Source organism: Diabrotica virgifera, chromosome 1, assembly GCF_917563875.1.
Source record: "Diabrotica virgifera virgifera chromosome 1, PGI_DIABVI_V3a".
Classification (NCBI taxonomy): domain Eukaryota; kingdom Metazoa; phylum Arthropoda; class Insecta; order Coleoptera; family Chrysomelidae; genus Diabrotica; species Diabrotica virgifera.
The window spans coordinates 215,863,641-215,889,081 of NC_065443.1; the positions used below are offsets into that span (position 1 = coordinate 215,863,641).

The 25,441-nt window shown below is 33.8% G+C and overlaps 1 protein-coding gene across 3 annotated transcripts in view; it reads left to right on the forward strand.

Annotated features, from left to right (window-relative positions):
- LOC114326414 (casein kinase I) overlaps positions 1–25,441 on the forward strand; it is a 230,179-nt gene that overhangs the window by 20,632 nt on the left and 184,106 nt on the right. For all 3 annotated transcript variants that reach the window (XM_028274774.2, XM_028274776.2, XM_028274779.2), the window contains exon 2: positions 16,687–16,797. In XM_028274774.2, the coding sequence (XP_028130575.1) occupies positions 16,687–16,797 (111 nt within the window). The remainder of the gene's footprint in view (positions 1–16,686; positions 16,798–25,441) is intronic.

Sequence of the window (25,441 nt, forward strand, 5' to 3'; positions counted from 1 at the left end):
CCAGCAAACCTTAAAAACTACTTTTAATGACTTATTATTGTTAACAAATATATTAAATAAGAGGGGTCCAATATTTATAGGATTTTTATAGGATATATTTATCCAATAGGGGACCCCTGAGGGAGGGGTCACTGAATTGCAATAAAATGAGTATACAATATTAAGTTTGTGCATGTAGACTTACCTTTATAAAAACCATGTTGTTGAACATCAATTAAATCTTTACAGCCCTATGTTAAAAAGTTATTTACGACACTCTAACAGAGTATGCGGCAAAATAAACAGTATTAAAATGCGTATGCATCAAATTTGTATGTGCCATGCGCTGAAACATACTGAGTGGTTACTGAACGTTGTTGATGTTACTACTGAATGTAGTGTTAAATACTTTTACATGCAGATGGCATATATGTGAGCCACATAGTGCCTCCACCAATGTACAGACGGCTCGCATGTATGCTATTGGATATACAAACTTAATGAAGTCTTAACTCATTACATCCGCATGACATTTGTTAATGTTAGGTGCCTCAGAATGGTTCTCAGTTTTGCAGAAAAAATTTTTAACATAGAGAACTATTTTCAGTCATGTGGAAAATGTTGAAAAACAGTCTAAGCTTAAAATAAACAATGGTTTCAGCAGGACGGGGCAACCTGTCACATTGCCAGGGAGTCTCTTCAAATACTGCACGATGATTTTGGAAGATCTCCACTCATCAGACGTAACTCCACCTGATGCGTTCATATGGGGAATGCTGAAGGAGACAGATCGATCCACCTTCTGACATTCCAGAATTGGGCATCTTTAACATCTCTTTCATTGGGAATGTCGTAGTGAATAATATTTGCAAGGCTATATTATCATTTATACTAAATATATACTTACTTATTCCTCTTCACTCTATGCGCAGCATAGGGTGTCAACTGTCTGCCTCCATTCTGTCCTATCCTTTGCACTGATCTTTATTTCTGTCCAGATTTTCCCAATAGCATTAATTTCTTTTTCGACACTTCGTTTCCACAATTGTACGGTCTACCTGGACTTCTGTTTCCATATGGTGTGTATTCTAGGGCATGCCTCACTATGTCTGTGTCAGGTCTCCTTAGTGTGTGCCCCATCCAACTCAATTTCCTTTTGCATATTGTCTTAGGGATAGGTTCCTGGTTAGTTCTTGTCCATTTAGTTAGTACTAAAATAATCGTAAACATTTCAAAATTCATTTCAGTACTGTTTATTTTGCTGCATACTGTATGTAGTTTGAGTCATACAGATTGGTTACACACAGCAGGATAGTTTTCAATCATTTTTATGACTGAACTTGAAAATTGGTGTTAAATAACAACTAGTTTTCCAAAAATCAGGAAAGATACCAATACTCAGTGATGAATTAGATAAGAAGTGGATAGGTTTTACAACAGTAAAAATGCAGTGCTCGAGTACATAAGCTGGCAAACAATCTGGTCCAAGTGATAATTTCGGAAGCATCTTTAAAACACTATCAATTATGTCAGAAAGCTTATTACAGTAGAACCTCGATTATCCATCAGGGCACCGGACCAAGGGTATGACGGATAATCGAAAAGACAGTTAACAGAACATTAAAAAAAAATGAAAAATTCATAGTACAACTCTCAAATTTCATGTGTATGGTTTGTTTGACAATATAAGAGGGATTTGTGTTCGTACAATCGAATCAATTTAAAATATTCTGAAATCTGTGTTTGTTTTACTGTTGCTTCACATTTTGCGACGGATGAATTTCTTAATCGGCATAAGATCATGCAATCTAGTTTATTGGCTTCTTCTTGTTGAGAATACCGCTCGATGAATTATTGCAAATGCGATGCAGCTTCTCTAGATTATTTACGCAAATCTTTGTCAGTTACAATAGGTTCATCAACATAGCTATAGTCAAATTCCAAGTCTGTGTCAGCTTCTGAATCTCTTTGGTCCACCTTTGTTGCCATTTCAACGATTTCTTTATTTGTCAGCAATGGATAGCCATTTGCGTCCTCATCACAAATCAAATTACCTTTTTTTTTTTAATTTTTCACATTAAAATTTTTGATTATGTAGTCAATACAACTTCTGTATGTACCCTGACGGTTAACAGAGGTGACGGTTAATGGAGAGACGGATAATCGATGTTCCACTATAATTATTCATATTGACCCTCCGCTGAAAGTTAAAAATTGGAATCTGATTAGTTTTAGAATTAGAACATGTAAGTAGTTAAAAATAAATTCACCTGTACTATCACCATAGATTGTAACTTTTTCGTTTGTTGATTTTATTTCTCAGAAAATTTTACTATTTCTACAAATAAGAGAGATAGAAAAATAATATTTTTTAAGACTTGTTTATAATAATACTTAAAAAAGTAATTTAAAATAATATACATAATATAATTATGCAGTCATACTGATGTATGCAATGTACATCAACATTGTACAGTATGCCACAATATTTGATATATAAATTATCGCGTTCATGTTAACTAAAATAAACATACATTCAAGTTACATAAGTAGGAAGACTGGTGTGCCAAAAATATGCTGTTGTGATAGTTTATAAAATGAAACATCTATTAAACTTTTGTATAAAGATAAATTCTACAAACAAAAATTGTCATATGATTGTCTGTGTAAAAATCTAAATGTTGGTCATAATAGTAGATTAACAAAGATAAAGATTATTTATGTAAATAGATATTTTACATTGAATAAATATATTATGATGCTTATCATCATAATCATGGCTTCAGTATTAATTTAAAAATAGGTTCTCTTTAATACTGATAATAGTCATAATATCTTTTAACAGTAAGAGAATATACTGCTGTCATTAAGTGACCTATTAGGAGGGGTGTCTTTTATATTTTGGGTATAGACTGGAATGAAACAGTAGAGAGAGCTCTTAAACACTTTATTATTTTTTGACTCAGCTGATGCACTGATCTACTTACAGTTTTTACTGCTTTTGTTTTCTACCTGCAATCTATGCTATGGCACTTAACTACATAATCGGTCCTAATAAATTAAAATACACTCATCATAACTTTCCAAAAATTGGATTTGATTAAGGAGCACTTTATACACAGATAATATTTTTCCACTAGCAGGACTGTCTGGGTCTAGGACATTTCGCCGTCGCCGTTTCGCCGTCGCCATTTCGCCGTCGCCATTTCGCCTTCGCCGTCGAGCCATTTCGCCGTCGCCGTCTAGCCATTTCGCTGTCGTCATTTCGTTGTTAGCATTCGTATTTATAATTTCGGGATGATCATTACTTGTATTAAGTTTTGAATGGTTTTCGAACGATTATATACTATCACTTTTGCATAATGAAGTTTTTTATTTTTGATACAGTAAAAACAATTGAAATTGAAATCCCTTTTCTCAATATTGTTTATTTCCGGGAATCTGATAAAAGTCATATTTATCTATTTAATAATGTATTCTAATTACACTCTTGTTTATTGTCCTTAATTTCCTAGAAATAATAGGTTAAACTTAAAATTACAAACAATAGGTGACTATTAAAGGTTGGCAGGTACATCAGGTACCGTTAACAGATATCTACTTAATGATGTATTCTAATTATACTCTTGTTTATTGTCCTTAATTTCCTAGAAATAATAGGTTAAACTTAAAATTACAAACAATAGGTGACTATTAAAGGTTGGCAGGTACATCAGGTACCAATAACAGATTATGTCCCTTTTCCTCATTTCTCTCTTTTGATTTACTATATAAGCGCAGAATTCATCTGAAGAGTTCAGTCATATCTTGAAAGCGTTTGCGATAATTACGAACTTAATTATGGACCGACAAATTCTATCTACTAGAGGAAAGCCAAAATTTATTTAGATGGTTTTATTTATGTTTTTGATGCCCTTAGCAAAAATGACGATGAAATTAGATTTTGGAGATGTGAGAGAATAGGCATGTGTATGTGTAAGGCAAGAATTCACACTAAAAAGGGTGAAATAATAAAAAAGGTTAACATGCACTCTCATGACGCCTCGGCTGTGGATGTAGAGGTTGCCCAAATAGTAACAACCCTTAAAAGACGAGCAGAAGTTACAATGAAAGGAACAATTCAGGTAATTTTCAATTTATTTTAATAAGTTTTCTTATTTCCAACAATAATTTACTTTGAAATTTTCATTGATTGATTCATTTTTTTATTTTAGGTAGTCAACGAATGTTTGAATAATACCAGTCAGGCTTCTCAAGCTCGACTTCCAAATAGTTGCGCACTGAGGAAGACCATCAGACAAAAACGCAACGAAATTCAAGCTGCACCGCCAAACCCTGTTAATTTGGAAGAACTGCAGATACCGGAATATTACAGGATTTATGAAGTGTCAGATGGCGTGGAAGAAAATTTCCTTTTGGCGGACAATGGAGAAGGGGCCAACAGAATATTGATTTTCGGGAAAGACAGCTGGCTACAGCATTTGCAAACTTCGCCCATATGGTTTGCCGATGGTACATTTTCAGTAGCACCGCCGCTTTTTTCCCAAGTGTACACCGTGATGGCAACTAAAAATAATGGGGTCCACCCTATATTTTATGCCCTTTTGCCAAACAAATCACGAGCTACTTATAGCCGTATGTTCGATCTAATAAAGAATTTGAAGCCAAATCTGAGCCCTACTGCGATCCATGGCGACTTTGAGCAGGCAGCATTCGCAGCCGTGGAAGATTGCTTCCCAGGAGTAAATATCAACGGATGCTTCTTCCACTTAGCACAAAGCATGAAGAAGCATGTGGCACAGTTAGGCCATCTTACAGAATACAATAAAGACGCCCAATTTGCCTTAAATTGTAAGATGGTGACATCCTTGGCATTCGTTTCAGTTCGTCATTTAGATCAGGCCATTGATGTGTTGGGGAACGCTTTACCTGTTGCGCTTCAACCACTGTTGGATTGGTTCGAAGACAGTTACGCAGGACGTATGAACAGGTAACTATAAAGTGTACTTCTTCAGAAATTCCAAAATCTGTATATCATTTTATTAATTATTTATAGACGAGGAGATGGTAGACGCCCTCCATTATTTCCCCAGGAGATGTGGAATCTCTATCAAAGGACGATGAATAGGGAGGATCTAACCAACAATTAATTTTATCGACAGCCTCCGTAAGGTGCAGAAGGGTAGGGACGTTCACTATGAACAATTAGTTGCTGGGAATCTGCCACCCTTGAAAAAGAAAAAATATAGGGACGCGGATGAGCGAATTTTAAGATTAGTCCGAAACTTCAATGCCGATGGAGATATTTTAGAATGTCTTAGAGGACTTGCCCATAATTATGAAATGTAACTTTTTAAATATTTTTAATACTGTAAATATTTTATTTTTCAGACGAAGACAATGTATAGTTGAATACAAAAATTTAACTTGGTTTTACTAGCAACATCAGCATTTTATTTACACTGACATTTAGTATAAAATCCTCACGGCGGACTTACACATAGTGGGAAAATATTTCCGTAAATGGAGGCTCCAACCAAACGCTACGAAAACAGAGGTTTCCAGTTTCCACCTAAATAACAAGCTTGCAGGAAGAATACTCAATATTCAGTTCGAAAACACCACACTCGCCTACAATAAAACACCAAAGTACCTTGGGGTGACTTGACAGAACCCTATCATTCAAGGAACATCTGACAAAAACAGCGGAAAAACTTAAATCCAGAAACAACATCATCCAGAAGCTGTGCGGCACAACATGGGGAGCATCGGCTTCCACCTTGCGATCATCTGCCTTGGGCCTAGTCTTCTCAACTGCGGAATACTGCTCTTCAGCATGGCTTAACAGCCCACATATACACAAAGTAGATGTCCAATTGAATAATACAATGAGAATGATTGCTGGAGTTATCAAATCCACCCCTACGCAATGGCTCCCAGTACTGAGCCACATTCCACCACCCAAACTACGACGCATACACGCACTCACTAGTGAGTACAGAAAGATAGTAGGTAACGAGAACCTGCCAATCCATCAAGATATAGATGCCGCCAACTAACCGTCTACGCTCCAGACGACCACCAATAAAAACAGCAAAGGTTGCTGTGGAGGGTGAGTTCAATTTAACGACAACATGGACTCGAGAATGGATGGAACAACAAAATAGCAACTTACCCTGCATCACACAAAAACCACCAGGCTTTGACTTACCACGCAACACATGGTCTGTGCTGAACTGAATCAGAACCCAACACGGTAGATGTGGTTACATGATGCACAAATGGGGTAAACGACCATCCCCACTCTGTGACTGTGGACAACTACAAACCATCTATCACATCACAGAACAGTGTCCCACAAGATTATATCATGGTAGGTCAGAGGATTTCCTGATGGCGACTCCAGAGTCGATAGACTATGTACATAAGTTAGATGTGCGTTTGTGAACCTATGTATTGTCTTATACAAAATATATGTAAATGTAAATGTGTCAGGTGCCATACGCTAAATAAAAATAAAAAATAGTATAAAAATAAGTTAGTATGTTATCACGTTCTTGTGACATTTAGTATAAAAAAAGTTAGTATGTTATCACTATCACGTTCTTGTAAACTTAACCAATGCCGGGATGGCGACGGCGAAACGGCCGACGGCGAACTGTTTCGACGGCGAAGTGGCTCGACGGCGAAATGGCGACGGCGAAACGGCGACGGCGAAACGGCGACGGCGAAACTTCTCAGTCCGGGACCGTCTCCCCTATACCCGAGAGGGTAGAAGGGTCTAAAGATTATATATATTATTTTTTTAAGCACTTGGGTTTTTTTTTAAGTAAAAATTTAGTTTTTAAATACATTGACTGCATCTTTTGACAACTGAACCTGCCACCTTTAAGTTCGTCCGTGATTCTTGTAAAAGTAAAAAAATCATTAAGTATAGTCCCTTTACCCACTCACAAGTTTTTGCTCCAAATTTTAAACAACCGCTTGGATTGACATGCAATTTGGCATACACATAGCTAAGATGTCAAAGAAAAAAGTGATATTGTGCTGATGTGTTATTTTGCCCAGGGAGTGAAAAATATACCTATGTTCAAAATAAGTCCGGAAGTGGATAAACTGACTAATTCTAAGCAACTTTTGTTCTATAGCGTTTTTTCACTATGTCAATACTTTTTGAGTTATTTGCTCGAATTGCTAAGTTCATTTTTCAACAAAAAAACACGTTTTTAGATGGTTTTTCGCAAAAAACTAAAAAATCAAGAATTTTATCGAAATAAACATTCTTAGCAAAAATATATATGTAGCTTATAAAAAAGTGAAAAAACTGGTATACGTATGAGGTCTCTGGACTCCGTAGAAGCAGAGTTGTGGCTAATGAAAAATAAGTTCATATTCGTCAAATTCCAAATTCAACGTGAAATAATAAAAAACTGATGCATTTTTTGAGGAAAACTCATTGCAACTTTTTTCAAGTGTTTAAAAGCTTAAATTTTGTTTTTTAAAAAAGTTTCTAGCATCAAATGTAAGCAAGTTATGCTCAAAATGAAGTTTGTCCCTTTTTTTTGTAAAAAAAATCGTGAAAATCACCCCCCTAATGAGCATCAAAATGAGACCACTTCACAAGTTACTTTACTTATGTATTGCTTGTATGATTTGTAAGGTTCATCGGTTCAAAGTGTTTATTTTAAAAAAAAATTGATTTTAAAATAAAATTTTTTACTTTTGAAAAAATGGTTTTTGTCAAAATAACTTAAAAATTATTAGTGATACAAAAACCTCAGAGTAAAAACATGCTTGTTTTGTTTTATTGAATATTTTTGATTTTTTTGTTTTTCTGTAAGACAGAAATTGGCTGTTCAAAATTTTCATACACTCGTGATTAGTGACTTGTTCAGGTCCTTTCAACTACAACCCTGTCAAAAATAAGCACTCTCTACCGATGAAACTTACAGAGCATAATATAAACAATACATACACCGACACCTTGTGTCTAAAGCTACTTGTGAAGCGGTAACGATTAATTTCATTTGGGATGCTAATTAGGGGGTGATTTTCACGATTTTTTTTACTAAACAAAAAGGGGACCATGTATTTTGGGCGTAACTTGCTTAATTTTGATGTTTTTGATGATTTTGATGATTATAAAAAATAAATAAAAACAAAGCACATTTTTAAACACCTTAAAAAAGTTGTAATGAATGTTTCCTAAAAATTGCTTACATTTTTGGTTATTTAACGTTGAAATATTCGATTTGGAATTTGACTAATATGAACCTATTTTTTATTAGCTACAACTCTGCTTCAACTGTAGAATATGTATAATATGTATATTTTTGCTATGATTTTTTCGATAAAATAGGAACTTACTTTTTGAGTTATTTGCGAAAAACTGTCGTGTTTTTTTGTTGAAAAATGAACATATTCACTCGCAAATATGTAACTCAAAAAGTACTGACTTAGTGAAAAAGCTATAGAACAAAAGTTGCTTAGAATTAGTCAGTTTATCCATTTCCAGACTTATTTTGAACATATATTTTTTCACCCCTGAGAAGGGATGAAACTCACCCCCAGGGCAAAATCACACAACACCACAATATCACTATTTTTCTTTGACATGTTAACTATGTGTATGCTAAATTTCATGTCAATCTAAGCCGTTCTTTAAACTTACGAGGTTTTGCAATATTTTACTGTGAGTAGACTAACAAACTGAGTGGAGAATGATTAGTTTTTGTGGTTGATTTTTCCAAGTTCAGTGTTTAATTGTGGCAAACAAATAGTTGTATACCAATCAGCAGTAGTAGTTATTTGATCCTCTAGACATTGAAGTATAGTGGCTACATGACCTGCTTCCAAGACAAATGTCGCGATCATCTTTTTGGAGACACTTCAAGAACGAGTGACATTTGTCGGCTTTTCTTCAACTTTGAACAACCCACAGACTTGTTGGTGTCTTATTTCTGTGTCATATGAGTAAACCTAGAACTTTGACACCAATTTAGTCTAGATGCCTCTGTTCTTCGTTTAACAGTATTGATGAGGTATACAGCAGGTAACTAAGTTTTTAACACACAATTCTCTTAGTTAAATTTTTTGAAATTGAAGTTTTTGAAACCCCAATGATGTCTATATTTCCGATATGTTACATGTTGAGTAAATCTAGACGGTGTCAAGATATCTCACTTGTGTTTCAGGAGGATACTACACTTCGAGCCTCTTCTCGAGAAAAAAACATCAAGGTAGAAAGTGCTCAACTTGGACCATAAGCTTTATGGTTAACTAAACTATAACGAAACCAAAATATGGTTATTGACTGCCAACATTTTCCTGAGACCCGAATTATCACATATGATGCGAGGTAGTCTCCACTTTGATATACTTTGGAGCTCTGGTTAACAACACAGGGAGTTGCGAGTAAGATGAAATTCAAAGGCACACGCAGCTTGCAAAAGCGGCAATGACTCAAATAACGGGGTCTGGCGTGATCGTCACATTATTACCATAACAAACAAGGAGAAACTCTTGGTCTTTTCCATATTTTACTATGCACGCGGGACTTAGACAGTCCCAGAATCGGATAGAAGACGCATAGACACTTTTGAAATATGGACATGAAGACGATTACTTCAAATTCCATGGATGGCTTGCCGCACGAATGTCTCGGTTTTAGATGCAATTAAAGCCAATCAAGCCACGTCTTTCAATTATAGTACAGTTTACTTTAAAATCTTAAAGGTTTTTGGTCATATCCTTTGAAATGATCACAAAATGGAGTGGTTGTTGGTGTAAACAACGCCTTAGAGTCAGCGCCAATGCGGTAGATTTAAAAAAAGTGTCAAAACAAACACTATACTGAGGCGGCACATAATTATTATTACAGTCGATCACGAGCAATGAAGAAAGCTCAATAATCAAACTGTCCGAGCAGCTGACGCTCAATCATGAACCACAACACAACACATCTGTTAAAATGATGATGATCACATGTCGATCTTCGAAAATATGCTCAAGCAAAGCTTTGACGTTTTCCTAAGTGAGCGCCGTTTTTGATACTGCTCTCGGAACAGCTCTTGAGAAGTCGCTTGGACTAATCTAGTTGCTAAGACTAAAATTGTTGACTGATATGGTGCTTCACTATCTGCCGAAAACACAAACCAACTCAGTCAGACATTTCTTTAAATGAAAGACATTTCTTTTCTAATTTGCCTTTTTTATATCATCCATAACCGTCTTATTATCTTGTTCTTGTTCTAGATTGTCTCTGTTTTGGATCAGTTTCTTTCATGCAGTATCTTTTATGTGTATTACATTTTACCAGAATGTCATAGCTATTGCAATCTTCGTGTTCTTACAACTTTACATATTTATTTCAGGTTCTTTGAGGAGTTTGTACAGTTGTTTATTTGTCCTTGACACATCTCATTCACATCATCCAGGTTTCAGCAGCAGGACAGTTGGTCTCAAAACTGTTTTGTATATTAATTAAATAAACCTTCAGGAATTGGTAATGACATGTGCATAGGGTCAAATCATTATCAAAAATAAATAATTTTTGATTCACTTGTTGTTGTTTGTTTGGATTTATATGACTGCGGACACTAAATCCATTCGCCAATTTTACTATTTTTTATTTTATTAGTCATTTTTTCGTATCTTATCCTAAAACTAATACTAATATAATAAACAATTCTACTAATAAATAATTATTTTTGTATTTTTTTTTTAATAATTTTTTATTCACTTCATCAACATCAATATTCCATTACTTAATTACAAATGAAAAGATAAATCATTTAGGGACTTTCTTTTTAATCACTATGTAAACAAAGAAAATATTATTCAATGATAGTATTAATGAAATTTTCAAAACATTGGTTTATTATTTCAATTCTCTTGTTAAAAAAAGAGTTTCTTATCTTGTTTTATTATTTATAGCCAATAAAAATACATAAATAGCCTGGAATATTTCTTAAGAGTTTGTTAAAGTAATTTTCTCTGGAAATAAATTAATTAAAAAATATTATAATGTGATGTTTCAGAAATGTGGTTTAATATAACATAAAAGATAAGCAATAAATGGTTTGCCTTAAATTGGCAGATTTGTTTGTATTTCCTTCAGAGTTGAGACTTCTGAGCTTCACCGATGACGCATAAGGATGCTGAAATAGCTATATGGAGATGGTGGTCCAACTCTGAATCAAATATAAACAAAACCTGCCTTGATCTTTTTTATCCATAAGCAATGCAGTTTTTACTTTTCACAGACTTAAAGTCACCTTAAGGTAGAAACATAACAATAAAGTATTAATAAGAAATGTAATTTTAAACTATGTATGTTTAAAATTATGTTGGTATTTCATATAAAGTGAGTGTCTCCTAGCGGCGGGATATGAGGAATAATAATTTGGCTTACAGAGCAGTACCTACAGTAGGGACCCGATCTGTACAGTAGATGGAATACTGTACTTTGTTTTCATTAGTGTGTTGGACAAATCATGCTGGACATCATGCTAATAGATCTGTAAAATATCAAAAAAATATACTGAATTGGTGGCAACTCCTGAGGTAAAATATTCCGTAAGGACACAAGAAATTCGGATTTCCGTGTGAGGACTATTTCAGGGAGGAGAATATGACAGGTTAGAAAGATCTGGATCGAGTCGTACGGGTATGGAGTTCGTATATGCTCTTAAAAGGAGGGTATGTATTGCTTGCTCTTAAAAGATCAGATCTTCGTTTTGAGACAAATCTTGGAAAAGACTAGTGAATTTAATATAGAAACACATCATCTCATCATTGACTTTGAGAGTGGCTATGATAGTATCCATCGAGAATTTCCCATCAACGCCTTGAAAGAGTTTAATATTCCAACTCATCTCATTGATACAGTAAAAGAAACACTTAAAGTACAAAGCAGGGTTCGAATTCAAAACGCACTAACAGATACAATCCATGTTAGAACGGGCCTACGACAGGGAGATGCCCTATCCTATATTCTATTCAACATCACATTAGAGAAAATAATTAGAGTCAAAATTCAACACCAGAGGAACAATAATAACAAAAGGTGTACAAATATTGGCATTTGCAGATGATGTTGATATCATAGCTAGAAGCAAAAGAGAAATGATAGAAGCATTTAATGCTATAGAAAGAGCGGCACAAAACAGTGGCCTAAATATTAATGAAATAAAAATCAAATATGTACATGAAGGCCAGCAAATCGACAGGCCAAAGAAACCTACAGAATCTTACAATAGGAGACTATAACATCGAAAGCGTAAAATTTTTTACATATCTAGGTTCACTAGTTACCGCAGAGAACAATGGCAGCGAAGAAGTTAAGAGAAGAATACATAGTGCTAATAAAACATATAATGGACTCATTAAACATCTAAGATCTAACAACATCACGAGAAAAACCAAATGCAAAATATACAAAACCCTGATAAAACCGGTCCTTATATATATATATATATATGGATCAGAGACATGGACACCGACGAAAAGCGATGAGAACTTATTAGGTACGTTTGAACGGAAAATCCTTAGACACATATATAAGGGGGTGAAAGAAAATGACGTATGGCGCAGAAGATATAATTTTGAACTATACGCAGCATACAACGAACCCGACGTCATAACATCCATAAACATCGGACGTCTGCGCTGGATGGGCCACGTTGAACGAATGTTGGAGACCGAAACACCAAAACACATAGTGAAGCAAACACCAGTAGGGAGAAGGTCAAAGGGAAGACCCAAACTTAGATACATGGAACAAGTGGAACAAGATCTGAAAACACTTGTGATTACCCACTGGAAGAACAAAGCAAGGAACAGAACAGAATGGCGGAAAATCCTAGAACAAGCCAGGACCCAAAAAGGGTTGTCGAGCTACTGATGATGATGATGATGGCTTGCATTCCAGAGACGAAGCGAAAAGTACAAAGCATAAAAACTAGGTGTGAAAGATACCTGTTAACGTCAAAATGCTAATCACCCAATACAAATAATTATTGCTGATTTGTCAGTTCCTGGAATAAATAGGAGAGGAATACCAAAGACCTAGTGGGAGAGGTTTAGGCAGGACACGTCAGTAAAGGGTCGTTTAAACACAGCGATAAATCAAACAACTTATCAAGGTCAATCGAGTTGTTGCAACTTATCATTGTGTGTAAACGGTGCATCGCACAACTTATCAAAGTTGGAGTTGGGTTGAAGGTGGTATCGCATTGAATCGCAGCGTCTAAACAGCGTTTCAACTTGTCATCACAACTAGTTGCTGTGACTTATCGTTGTGTTTAAACGACGCTTAAAGGGGATATATATTGGTGTGACCCAAGATGGTAAACCTGGTGAAGAAATTGTGGAAGCCCACCCTCCATAGTGATAAATGTAAAGAGAATTATAATTTTGTGCTTAAAACTACTTTTCTTCTGAGGAAGCTGATGTTCCACTGAAACAAGATAAGTCACCAATTTAGGTTTCTTTATACCAGTAGTGCAGTTTGGGACTATAGCAGGGTAGTCTGCTATTTCTTGGGCCTACGGTATACAAGGAAAGTAACAGGGCCAGTGCTTTTACCCAAGGCATTAATTTTATTCAGGCTATATATTTTAAAAATATATAGATATATTTGCGGATGTTAGGTGTCGAACCCATGCTGTTCTTCCGTTTGAGTAATGCGGCTTTATGTTTTATTTTATTGAACATAAATTTTCATCAGGTACAGTTTATCCCAAACCCTGTGTTCAGTGCGTCATGTTTCTCGAATTCGCTCAAAAGCATTAAGCTCGAAGTGACAGAAAAAAACGTACGTCCGTGATTATTATACATAGAACTTCGAAAATTATTTATTCATTGAAGGGTATTTCCATATTAAAGCGACTTATACTTATATATGTATAATTAGTTGACAATTACAATATTCTAAATAGATAATCAATCCATGATGCGGTTCAAGATAATTTGAAACAAAAGTAATCTATCGTGACAGTACTTTCACAATGTTAACGGATAAAATGACAATTGTAATTCTAGGTTAGAAACTTGTCAACTACGTAAATATAAAGATTTTATGTCGTTGGTATATTCAGAAATTGTAGGGTGAAAATGTAATTTATTTATTGTTTCCTTAAAATAAACTTACGTGCATAGAAATCGGCCCACTTAAAAATTTGGTTATTTTTGATGCCTCTTATTTCCTAAACTTGTTGGCCGATTTAAGTGATTTTTTCAATTTGTTATAGCCTGGTTCTTTAACAATATCGCTGTAATAATATTGTTGCTAAACATGTAAGTGTCATTGTATACCGGGTGTAACAATGATAGTGTGTTTTTTCCTCAAAGTTTGAAAAACCCTGTGGAATATTCTAGCGTAATAAAATATTGAAATTAAAACTCAACTGTAGCCTTAGGCTTTCTTAACATTTTGCTTTTTGAGTCATTCGCTTATGTTGGATAATAAAAAAGTTAGGTACTTTAACAACTAGACATGTTCTTCATCAATACGCGGTGTTTCTAAATAAGTGAGACAAACTTTAAGGGGTAATTCTGCATGAAAAAATAATGACAGTTTGCTTTATAAACATATGTTCGCAAATGCTTCGTTTTCGAGATACGGGATGTTGAATTTTTTCTTACAAACTGACGATTTATTTATTGCTCTAAAACTAGTTGAGATATGCAAATGAAATTTGGTAGGTTTTAAGAGATAGTTATTGCCGATTTTTTGACATAAAATTAAGAATTTTATATTCACCATTAGCGCGCATACGGGTAATATGACCGATTATATTACCCGTATGCACGCTATAATGGTGAATATAAAATTCTTAATTTTGTGTCAAAATATCCTGAATAAGTATCTCTTAAAAGAGACCTTTCGTTTGCATATCTCAACTGGTTTTAGAGCAGTAAATAAATCGTCAGTTTGTAAGAAAAAATTCAATATCCCGTATCTCGGAAACAAAACATTTGCAAACATAGGTTTATAAAGCAAACTGTCATTATTTTTTCATGCAGAATTACCCCTTAAAGTTTGTCCCACTTATTTAGAAACACCGTGTATTGATGAAGAACATGTCTAGTTATTAAAGTACCTAACTTTTTATTATCCAACATAAGCGAATGAATCAGCCAACAGGTTTAGGAAATACGAGACATCAAAAATAATCAAATTTTTGAGTGGGCCGATTTCTATGCACGTAAGTTTATTTTAATTAAAAATGAATAACCATTTTCAATTTCGTTGCAAAACGAAAATACAGCCGAACCATACTCTAGTCCAATCAGAGAGTGCAGCAAGCACCTCTACCGGTTTCGGAACTTATTAGTCTCTCATCAGGAGGCACATATGCTGCTCTCTCTGATCCAACCAAAACAAACACCATTTATTTTAATTATTAATATTCTGGCAAATATTTATACATACAGGGTGTTTGGTAAAGAATGGGCCATAGCTTAACCTCAGGTTCCTGAGGTTAAAATAGGCCGATTTAAGCTAACTTACCTTAGTACAAAGTTTATAATAACCGAGATACAGGGTGTCAAAGTTAAACTTTTTTTTTATTTATTAGTGAATATTTCCTGACAGGTATGAGATAACGACATGAAATTTAGTATGTGGGGGTTTTTTGGGTCGAGAAAACTAAATTCCCTACCAAAAATTATGTATTGTCCAGAGGGCGCCACATACGCCTTTCAGCACTCATTTATTACGTTCAATTTTTTTTATCCTCACTCAGTATAATTTTGACATTAAAATTTTTAATCTCCTATTAGTTTTACTTAAAAAATAAGCATGAGATAAACGCATTTTAAATCTGAGATACACCATCATTTTTAGCATAATATCATTGTAGTTACACCCGAAAAATAACTTAAAACCATAAAATTATCCAAAAATGTATCGCAAATTTCTTCACATGGAATTTACGATGCAATGACATAAATTTGAGAACTGGCACAATTATTATGGTTTTAAGTTATTTTTCGGGTTTAACTACAATGATATTATGCTAAAAATGATGGTGTGTCGCAGATTTAAAATGCGTTTATCTCGAAAACGGTTGAGTTTACGGAGATGAAAGAAGTATACCTTTTTTAAGTAAAACTAATAGTAGAATAAAAATTTTAATGTCAAAATTATACAGAGTGAGGGATAAGAAAAATTAATGTAATAAATGAGTGCTGAAAGGCGTATGTGGCGCCCTCTGGGCAATACATAATTTTTGGTAGGGAATTTAGTTTTCTCGACCCAAAAAACCCCCACATACCAAATTTCATGTTGTTATCTCATACCTGTCAGGAAATATTCAATAATAAATAAAAAAAGTTTAACTTTGACACCCTGTATCTCGGTTATTATAAACTTTGTACTAAGGTAAATTAGCTTAAATCGGCCTATTTTAACCTCAGGAACCTGAGGTTAAGCTATGGCCTATTCTTTACCAAACACCCTGTATAAATATTAATATTTTTATAAATATAAATATTCTGACAACTGTCAGATTTAATTAAAATGTCAGGCAGTGATTCGCGACATTCTTTAAAATCTTATATGACGTCAAAATTAATGACGCACTGAAAAAAAGGGTTTGAGATAAACTGTAACCGCTGATTCTATAAATGGAAATGCGGCTTCTTGGTATGTCATCTTAAATACATAGGTAGGTATATGTAATTTTTATTATTTTTTTACAGGAACTAATATATCAACTGGAGAGGAAGTAGCAATTAAATTAGAATGTATAAAAACGAGGCATCCTCAACTACACATAGAATCCAAGTTTTACAAAATGATGCAGGGAGGGGGTAAGTGAATTTACTTCTCAGATATCTAGTTTGAATTCGAATTTACAAAATATTAATATAATGCTTAAGGACCTAATATAGGATCTACATACATTTAGTACACACAAATTTAAATCATGATTCTGAAGCAATTTTCATGTGACACTTTAGATTTTAACCATAATTAATGACAAAACATAATTATAAATATGTTTCGTCACGAGATGCACGCATATAAAATATCTAATTACATTTGAGTTAATTTCCAGAAAATATTTATAATAATTACAATATCAGTACACATAATGATGAGATACATCAACACGCTGCTCAAATCAAGGGTCTGTATTAGAGAGAAAGCATTCGCAAAAAGAAATGCAATTTATTTTTGTGAATCGCGCATTGGACATGATAGCACAGGACTTAAAACAAATTAAACATTTGTTTTATACTATGCTATGTTGATTATTTATCCTAAAATATCGTTATTTGGCTATTTTATTACAAAAATTTGGGTCAAATTTACCTGTTAATCTCTAGATACATTTTAAATATTATCTTTTGGGGAAATCCAATATCATTGTTAAATAGGTAACATTCATTGGTTGAGTCATAGAAACCAAAATCGAACTTTTAGGAAGTATATTTATAATTTAATTTAAAAGTAATCTTTTTCTCGAAATACGGTTAGGGGAAGGGAGGGCAAGATGGAAGGTTTAACTTTATGATGTGTAAAAAAATAAAACAACGTAATACAAAACTTTCATTTTAATCATTCTTGAAAGAGACCTTATACAGTTACAAAAGTCAGTCATTAAATATTATTAATAATAAGTAGAATTTTTTTTATGAGTAATTAAAAAATAATGTCAAAAATTCCATCTTGCCCTTACCCTGAGGGCAGGATGGAAAGCTTGTTCGGGCAAGATGGAATGTAGAGGAAAGCACTACATTTTACAGTTTACACACATAAAACTGCCATATTCTGTGTCGGTACACAATTCATGTGCCCAACCATTACATACAGGACATTGTACCCAGTCCTCTGTGGGCGGTTCCACATAAAGTTCACTACATACACAGAACACATCATTTTGTGAAGACTGTTCTAAATGTTGTACAATATTTTTAACTTTTTCTGTTTTTGTCCCTTTTCCTTTACCTTTTCTTTTATTCTCGCAGGTTCCTATTTCCTTGCTTTTATTTTTGCCTAATTATTATCTTCCAACTTGCCCTAAGTTGCAATTTTCCATCTTGCCCATATGCCCCTTTCCAATAATAATATCAATATTTTAAAAATGCTTTATTATTTCTCTTATTTAAATATCAATTCAGATAACCTGTACCTAATAGATACTTTGTATAAATGCATAATAATAATATTATACACCTTGTTTAAATAATCGTATCACAAAAATTCAATAATTGCGTAATATTTAACTGCGAAAATAAGAAGGAAGCGTGTACACTCATTAGCTGACCTGAACTGATTGAGCCGTCGTTTGTAAATGGAAGAGGTTCGCCTGCATCTGTGTGAGTGTGGATCCGGGCGCTTCATTGCGCAGTTCAGGTTTTATAGGTAATTTTCATCTTGCCCTATCCTTCCATCTTACCCTCCTTTCCCCTAATTGTTTTATGGGTAGAGTTTTCTGTTAAACAAAACTAAAATTCCGAAAGTTCCAGTTCATGTACGAAAAATTTGTGAGAAAATCAAAGTTGATAACTTCTTAAATAAATCACTAATTAATTCTGTAGTATAATAATATACAGAATTTTGCTTGATCAAAACGGTTTTTCCGTTCATCAGCATCAAACTCATCAAAAAAAGTTATCACATAACTGTTTAACATTGCTAATGATAAAATATGCTATGTAACAAACCAAACCCTTACACTGCGCCTCTGGAGGGTTGCTGTGAGATGCGTATTGTCACCCACCCACACATGGCATTCCGAGAGCCCGGTACCTACATGTACATGGTCCACTGCTCTAATAATTGTGTGGTCCGAATGTTTTGTTTTACTCTGGGCAAGTTAGCAAAATACAAGGAAAAGTTATTTACCAGCTATTTTATTGCTCGAATCGAATTTTATGATTGTATATATTAATAATATAGGTATGCAAAGTCCGCAGATAATGTGCTACTTTTTTATAAACAAAATGGCGCCCCCAAATCGTTTTTTTTTCAATTATTGCTCTATAACTCGAAAGATTTTAACTTTACACCGAAAACACTCAAACAAAAATTCACCGTAATTAAATTCTGCAGAGACATGTTTTTCCCGATTTACTTCGAAGAAAATTTTCCTCGGAAAATGCGGGTTTTCCAACAAGATCTTCAACTAAAATTTTAGATAAGTAATTATTTATCAATAATTAAATAACTTAGTGACATACAAGCCCTTTTGGTATAGATTATATTTCCAGAAGCCGATGGAAATTGAATGAACAGTTTAGCAACAATTAAATACTCCAATTTCAATACTGTAAAGTACGTTAGATAGGTATAGTACTTTTTTATACAAAAATCGTAGTTATTCCTATGTGTCATAATTATTATGGTAATTATAGCGACGGTAAATTGTTAATTAACAATTTAATTGTTGCTAAACTCATCATGATGATGATGAGTTTAGCAACAATTAAATTGTTAATTAACAATTTACCGTCGCTATAATTACCATAATAATTATGACACATAGGAATAACTACGATTTTTGTATAAAAAAGTACTATACCTATCTAACGTACTTTACAGTATTGAAATTGGACTATTTAAGCGGCCTCAGGAATATTTACAAATTATAAAAAATTTTTTGGTTTATAAACAAATAGAATATCTCGGCAACTATTAAATTAAATTATGAAAACGGTATTCTTTTAGCGGCAAGACGCTTCTTTTAAAAGAAAAAACGTTTAATTGTGATAAGTGGTTCCTGAGATACAACCGGTCAAAGTTGACCGGCATATACGGCGAAGATATATACAACCGGATGGTAATTTTCGAACCATCACCTTTTTATTTCGGACCTCTTTCTCCACACAAATTTTCATATCTTCAAGAGACTCAACATATATTATAATAATAAAAACTATAGGTATTACGAGTGAAAAATACCAAAAATACCAAAATTCCAATCAAAAATTAGGTTGAAGAAAATAGAATCTCAAAGTTATAAAATGCATTTTCTCGGCTTCCCATGGAGCAATTTTCTTCATTTTTTTTGTTCTTAAGTAACTCGATAGAGCCACCTAACTAACGCATTATTAAATGTCAAAGTTGCGTTTGTTTTGTTATAATAAATTAATTTGTTTATTATAACAAAAATTTCTAATTTGCTTAAACAAAGATTGTTTAAATAATTATCTATACAGCTTTCAAATAAGAGTATTTGTATTGTAAACGCTAAAAGGTACACTTGTGGTAAGTTTTTCTAAAAAAAAGTCTACAACTGGAAAAATATGTAGGTTTATTTTCTTATAAATAAATTAATTTATTATAACAAAACAAAAGCAACTTTGACCGGTTGTATCTCAGGAACCACTCATCACAATTAAACGTCTTTTAAAAGAAACGTACTGCCGCGATCTTTCTAATACCGTTTCATAATTCAATTTAATTTAACAGTTGCCGAGATATTCTATTTGTATATAAGACAAAAAATTGTTTATAATTTAATATATTCCCGAGGCCGCTTAAATAGTCCAATTTCGATTCTGTAAAGTACAGTAGATAGGTGTATAGTGCCTTTTTATACAAAAGTCATAGTTATTCCTATGTATCATAATTATTATGGTTATTATAACGTACGTAAATTGTTAATTAACAATTTAATTGTTGCTAAACTGTTCATTCAATTTCCATCGGGTTCGGGAAATATAATCTATAACAAAAGGGCTTTATGTCACCAAGTTCTTTAATTATTGATAAACAATTACTTACCTAAAATTTTAGTTGAAAATTAAAGATTTTGTTGGAAAAACCCGCATTTTCCGAGGAAAATTTTCGTCGAAGTAAGTCGGGAAAAACATGTCTCTATGCAGAATTTAATTACGGTAAATTTTTATTTGCGTATTTTTGGCGTAAAGTTAAAATGTACTTAAAAAAAAACACGTTTCGGGGCGCCATTTTGTTTATGAAAAAAGTAGCACACTATCTGCGGACTTTACTTACCTATATTATTAATATATAGCATCATAAGATTCGATTCCAGCATGCTGGTAAATAAATTTTCCCAAAAATGGCCTATTCTCCAATAATCTGCCCAGACTATTTATATTTTAATGTTTTGCAGATGTAAATAGAACACACAGACAGTATTATATTAGCTTTTGCACTTTTTTAGTTACCGATCGACCTTTGGATCGATCCAATATCGTAATTTTCATTGTAAAGTACCTAAAACCCTCTGAGATTAATTATTAGTAACATCGCATTATATGTTCAGCTACCCAACGTATATTATGTTATATTTGTCACCATCGTGGCGCTATCTTATATGTTATAGCTACATATTGTTTGAGAGATGCACATACAAACTTATTGGATTTAAGTTTGGGAAATAAGGAGATAATCACCAAATTGAATGGCCTTGTTTCATCTATTTCGAAGGTTTTAAATGTTGCCTTAACAATATTATGTAAATCAGGCTTTAACGTATTAGGATCCATGTAAATGTTAAAAGATTTTAACTAGTCAATCATAACCAGTTTTCTTCAGTACACTGAAGACGCTCAGTACGCTGATACACTTTGCTGATTAATGGAGCTGTCATATAACTAAACCATTTTTGATAACAAACCTAATACTATGAATACAATAAATTTAATACAATTCGTGATATTCAAAATAATCACTTGTTGTATAAACTTTTTCAGCTATGAGTTGTGCCACTCTTGCATACAGACGAAAGGTATGTGTACAGATAAATTTGTAGAGTGGCCATAAAAAAATGTCGTAAGAAATAACCGAAGACAAATTAATACTTGAATATAACGGTTCTCTCATCGTTAGAAATTAGAAAAATACAAAGAAAATTTTGATGATTTCTTTACCATTAACGAAAAAAGTTAATTACTCATGTAAATTAAAAATCCCGGAGCACACTAGTTCGCTCCCAAGGTCAAAAAACCCTCTTAATTACATACTAGTTCGCTCCGAAAACCATAACCTAGTTCGCTCCCATGGTTAAGCGGATTAAGTATTTATCTTTTAAGTTCTAGGAAAATTAATATCGGAAAAATTGGTACTGTGACTTTTGTATTTTATATAGAAATAATATTTTTATAAAATATTGGTTGTTACATATTTATATAAATACATAATATGAGACAGTGCAATTAGATTATTTAGATTTAGCTCAATAAATGACCGTTTTAAAGTGTAATTTTACTCGTTACGACGGATTTGCTTGATTATTTCATTCATAGGAGATTCTGACTAATAGAAAGCTACAGAAACAGAAATCTAAATTAAATTGATAATTTTTGATCATTTTCCTGCGTCAAGTATATTACCTCAGATGCCCTTTGTTGCTACGAAAAAATAATGTCCATGAACCTAGCAGAGCAAGGTTAGCAGAATGGAATCAGACCAAGTGCATAATTAGGTGCTAATTAGGTGCTAATTAAGTACCCCAATCGCGAATTTAGTGCTCCTTTTTTTTAAATTATGACGTGTTCTGCCAGGTACATATGAACTCAGCAGAGCACAACCATAAAAAACATCAAATCGAAAAGTGACCAAGCTTATAATTAAGTACTAATTAGGTGCTAATTTAGTACCCCAGTCGCGAATTTAGTGCTCCTTTATTTTTTAAGTTATGACATGTTCTGCCTTGTACATATGAAGTCATTAGAGTACTACCTTAAAAAATCAAAAAAATCCAAACATACCTATCTTAAATTTAGGTGCTAATTAAGTGCCCTAATAACGAATTTCATGCTCAGTTTTTTTTTCCAAATTTTGACGCGTACTGCATTCAAGTTCATGCGAGGTCAGTACAAAGTCAAGCCGTTGAAAACATCATCAATAGAGTTGCTGGCCTATCTCACATTTGAGTGCTAATTAGGTGCTTATGTAGTACCCCAATCGCGAATTTAGTGCTCCTTTATTTTTTAAGTTATGACATGTTCTGCCAGGTACATATGAACTCAGCAGAGCACAACCATAAAAAACATCAAATCGAAAAGTGACCAAGCTTATAATTTAGCACTAATTAGGTGCTAATTTAGTACCCCAATCGCGAATTTAGTGCTTCTTTTTTTTTAAATTATGACGCGTTCTGCCAGGTGCATATGTACTCAGCAGAGTACAACTTTAATAAACGTCAAATCGAAAAATGACCAAGCTTATAATTAAGTACTAATTAGGTGCTAATTTAGTACCCCAATCGCGAATTAAATGCTTCATTTTTTCTTTCCTTTAAGCCATGTTCTGCCGGGTACATATGAAGTCATTAGAGTACTACCTCAGAAAAGTCCAAACATACCTATCTTAAATTTAGGTGCTAATTAGGTGCTAATTAAGTGCCCTAATAACGAATTTCATGCTCAGTTTTTTTTCCAAAGTTTGGCGCGTACTGCATTCAAGTTTATGCGAGGTCAGTACAAAGTCAAGTAGTCCTGTCGCCAGGGGGGGTACAACGGCCTCCTTAATTCAGATGGACTTACCCAAGTTTTTTTTATATATTTTGACCCGCAGAATACGAATTTTTTGGGTAACAGTTGATCCGGATGTCGATAAGATTGTTATAGACAAAGAACTTGAGGAATTGCATAACAGCGATTTCTCGCAAAACAAAACATCTTTTTGTATTTTTTGGGTCATTTTATGCAAAAAATATTCCTACAAGTTTTTTCGTAGAATGCATAGTTTTCGAGATAACCGCGGTTGAACTTTCAAAAAATCGAAAAATTGTAATTTTTGAACCCGAATAACTTTTGATTAAAAAATAAAGTAGCAATTCTGCTTACCGCATTTGAAAGTTTAAGTCAAATTATATCAGTTTTGATTATTTCCATTGCTAAAAATTTATTATTTTATTGTTCAACAAAGCTATAAACACCTAGTATGTGAGTGATGTTTTCAATGATTTCTCATTTAAAATCGAACGAGTAGGTAGAGTAGCTACAAGTGCAAGCGAGGCAATTTCTACGTAGCATGCGTTAAAACGCATGTATTAGGCACGGGAAACACTATGTGTTTATAGATTTGTTTAACAATAAAAACATTAATTTTTAGCAATACAAATAATCAAAACCGATATAATTTGACTTAAACTTTCAAATGCGGTAAGCAGAATTGCTACTTTATTTTTTAATCAAAAGTTATTCGGGTTCAAATATTGCAATTTTTCGATTTTTTGAAAGTTCAACCGCGGTTATCTCGAAAACTATGCATTCTACGAAAAAGCTTGTAGGAATATTTTTTGCTTAAAATGACCCAAAAAATACAAAAAGATGTTTTGTTTTGCGAGCAATCGCTGTTATGTAATTCCTCAAGTTCTTTATCTATAACAATCTTATCGACATCCGGATCAACTGTTACCCAAAAAATTCGTATTCTACGGGTCAAAATAGATAAAAAAAATTGGGTAAGTCCATCTGAATTAAGGAGGCCGTTGTACCTCCCCTGGCGACAGGACTAAAGCCGTTGAAAAAATCATCAATACAGTTGCTGGCCTATCTCACATTTGAGTGCTAATTAGGTGCTTATGTAGTACCCCAATCGCGAATTTAATGCTCCTTTATTTTTTAAGTTATGACATGTTCTGAGCGGATTTTGGACATTCGATGACTACTGTTGTAAGCTTTCAACTGACCGTTTAGGGAAATCCAAGGACAGCGAAACCCTCTAAAAGCGCCAGTCAGCATAGACATTAGCAATTAAATAATTATTATTTGCATCGCGGGAATCCCAGGCTTGAGGAATTTGAATTCCTCAACTCTATCTACTATAAGTCGGCGCACACAGTGGTGGCGGTTTCCGCTAGCGGGCAACGCTAGCGGGACCCGCTTTTAAACGTTTTCAAAAAGAATGCACGTCTTTAAATGTACACGAACATAGTCAAAGCAGGTCCGCGCGGTCCAACTGCCTCAACCCGCCTGACCGCTTTTGCTAGAATGAGAATTTAGTTTTTTCCGCGCGGTTTTAATGATTACTGCAATGATAATTTAGTTTATTCGCTCTTTTATAATAAGAATTAATAGTTCTCCATGGATTAATTTTATAAATAATTGTACATTATAATAAACTTCTTCTTCTTCTTCTTAGCCTTCTATCGTCCACGTTTGGACATAGGCCTCTCCCAACTCCTTCCATCGGTCTCTATCCTGAGCAACATATTTCCAATTCGTTCCGGCTACTCTTTTAATATCATCAACCCATCTCATCTGTGGTCTTCCTCTCGGTCGTTTACTTTGGTAAGGTCTCCAATGTTGTATCGTGGCATTCCAACGTTGGTCTTTTTGTCTAACAGTGTGGCCTGCAAAGCTCCATTTAAGTTTGGCAACTTTTGTTGTTATGTCCTCGACTTTTGTTTTTGATCTTACCCAGTCGCTCCTCTTTTTATCTGACAGTCGTATACCTAACATTGCTCTTTCCATAGCTCTTTCTGTTGTAGCTAGTTTATTCATATTTGCCTTGGTTAGGGTCCAGGTTTGA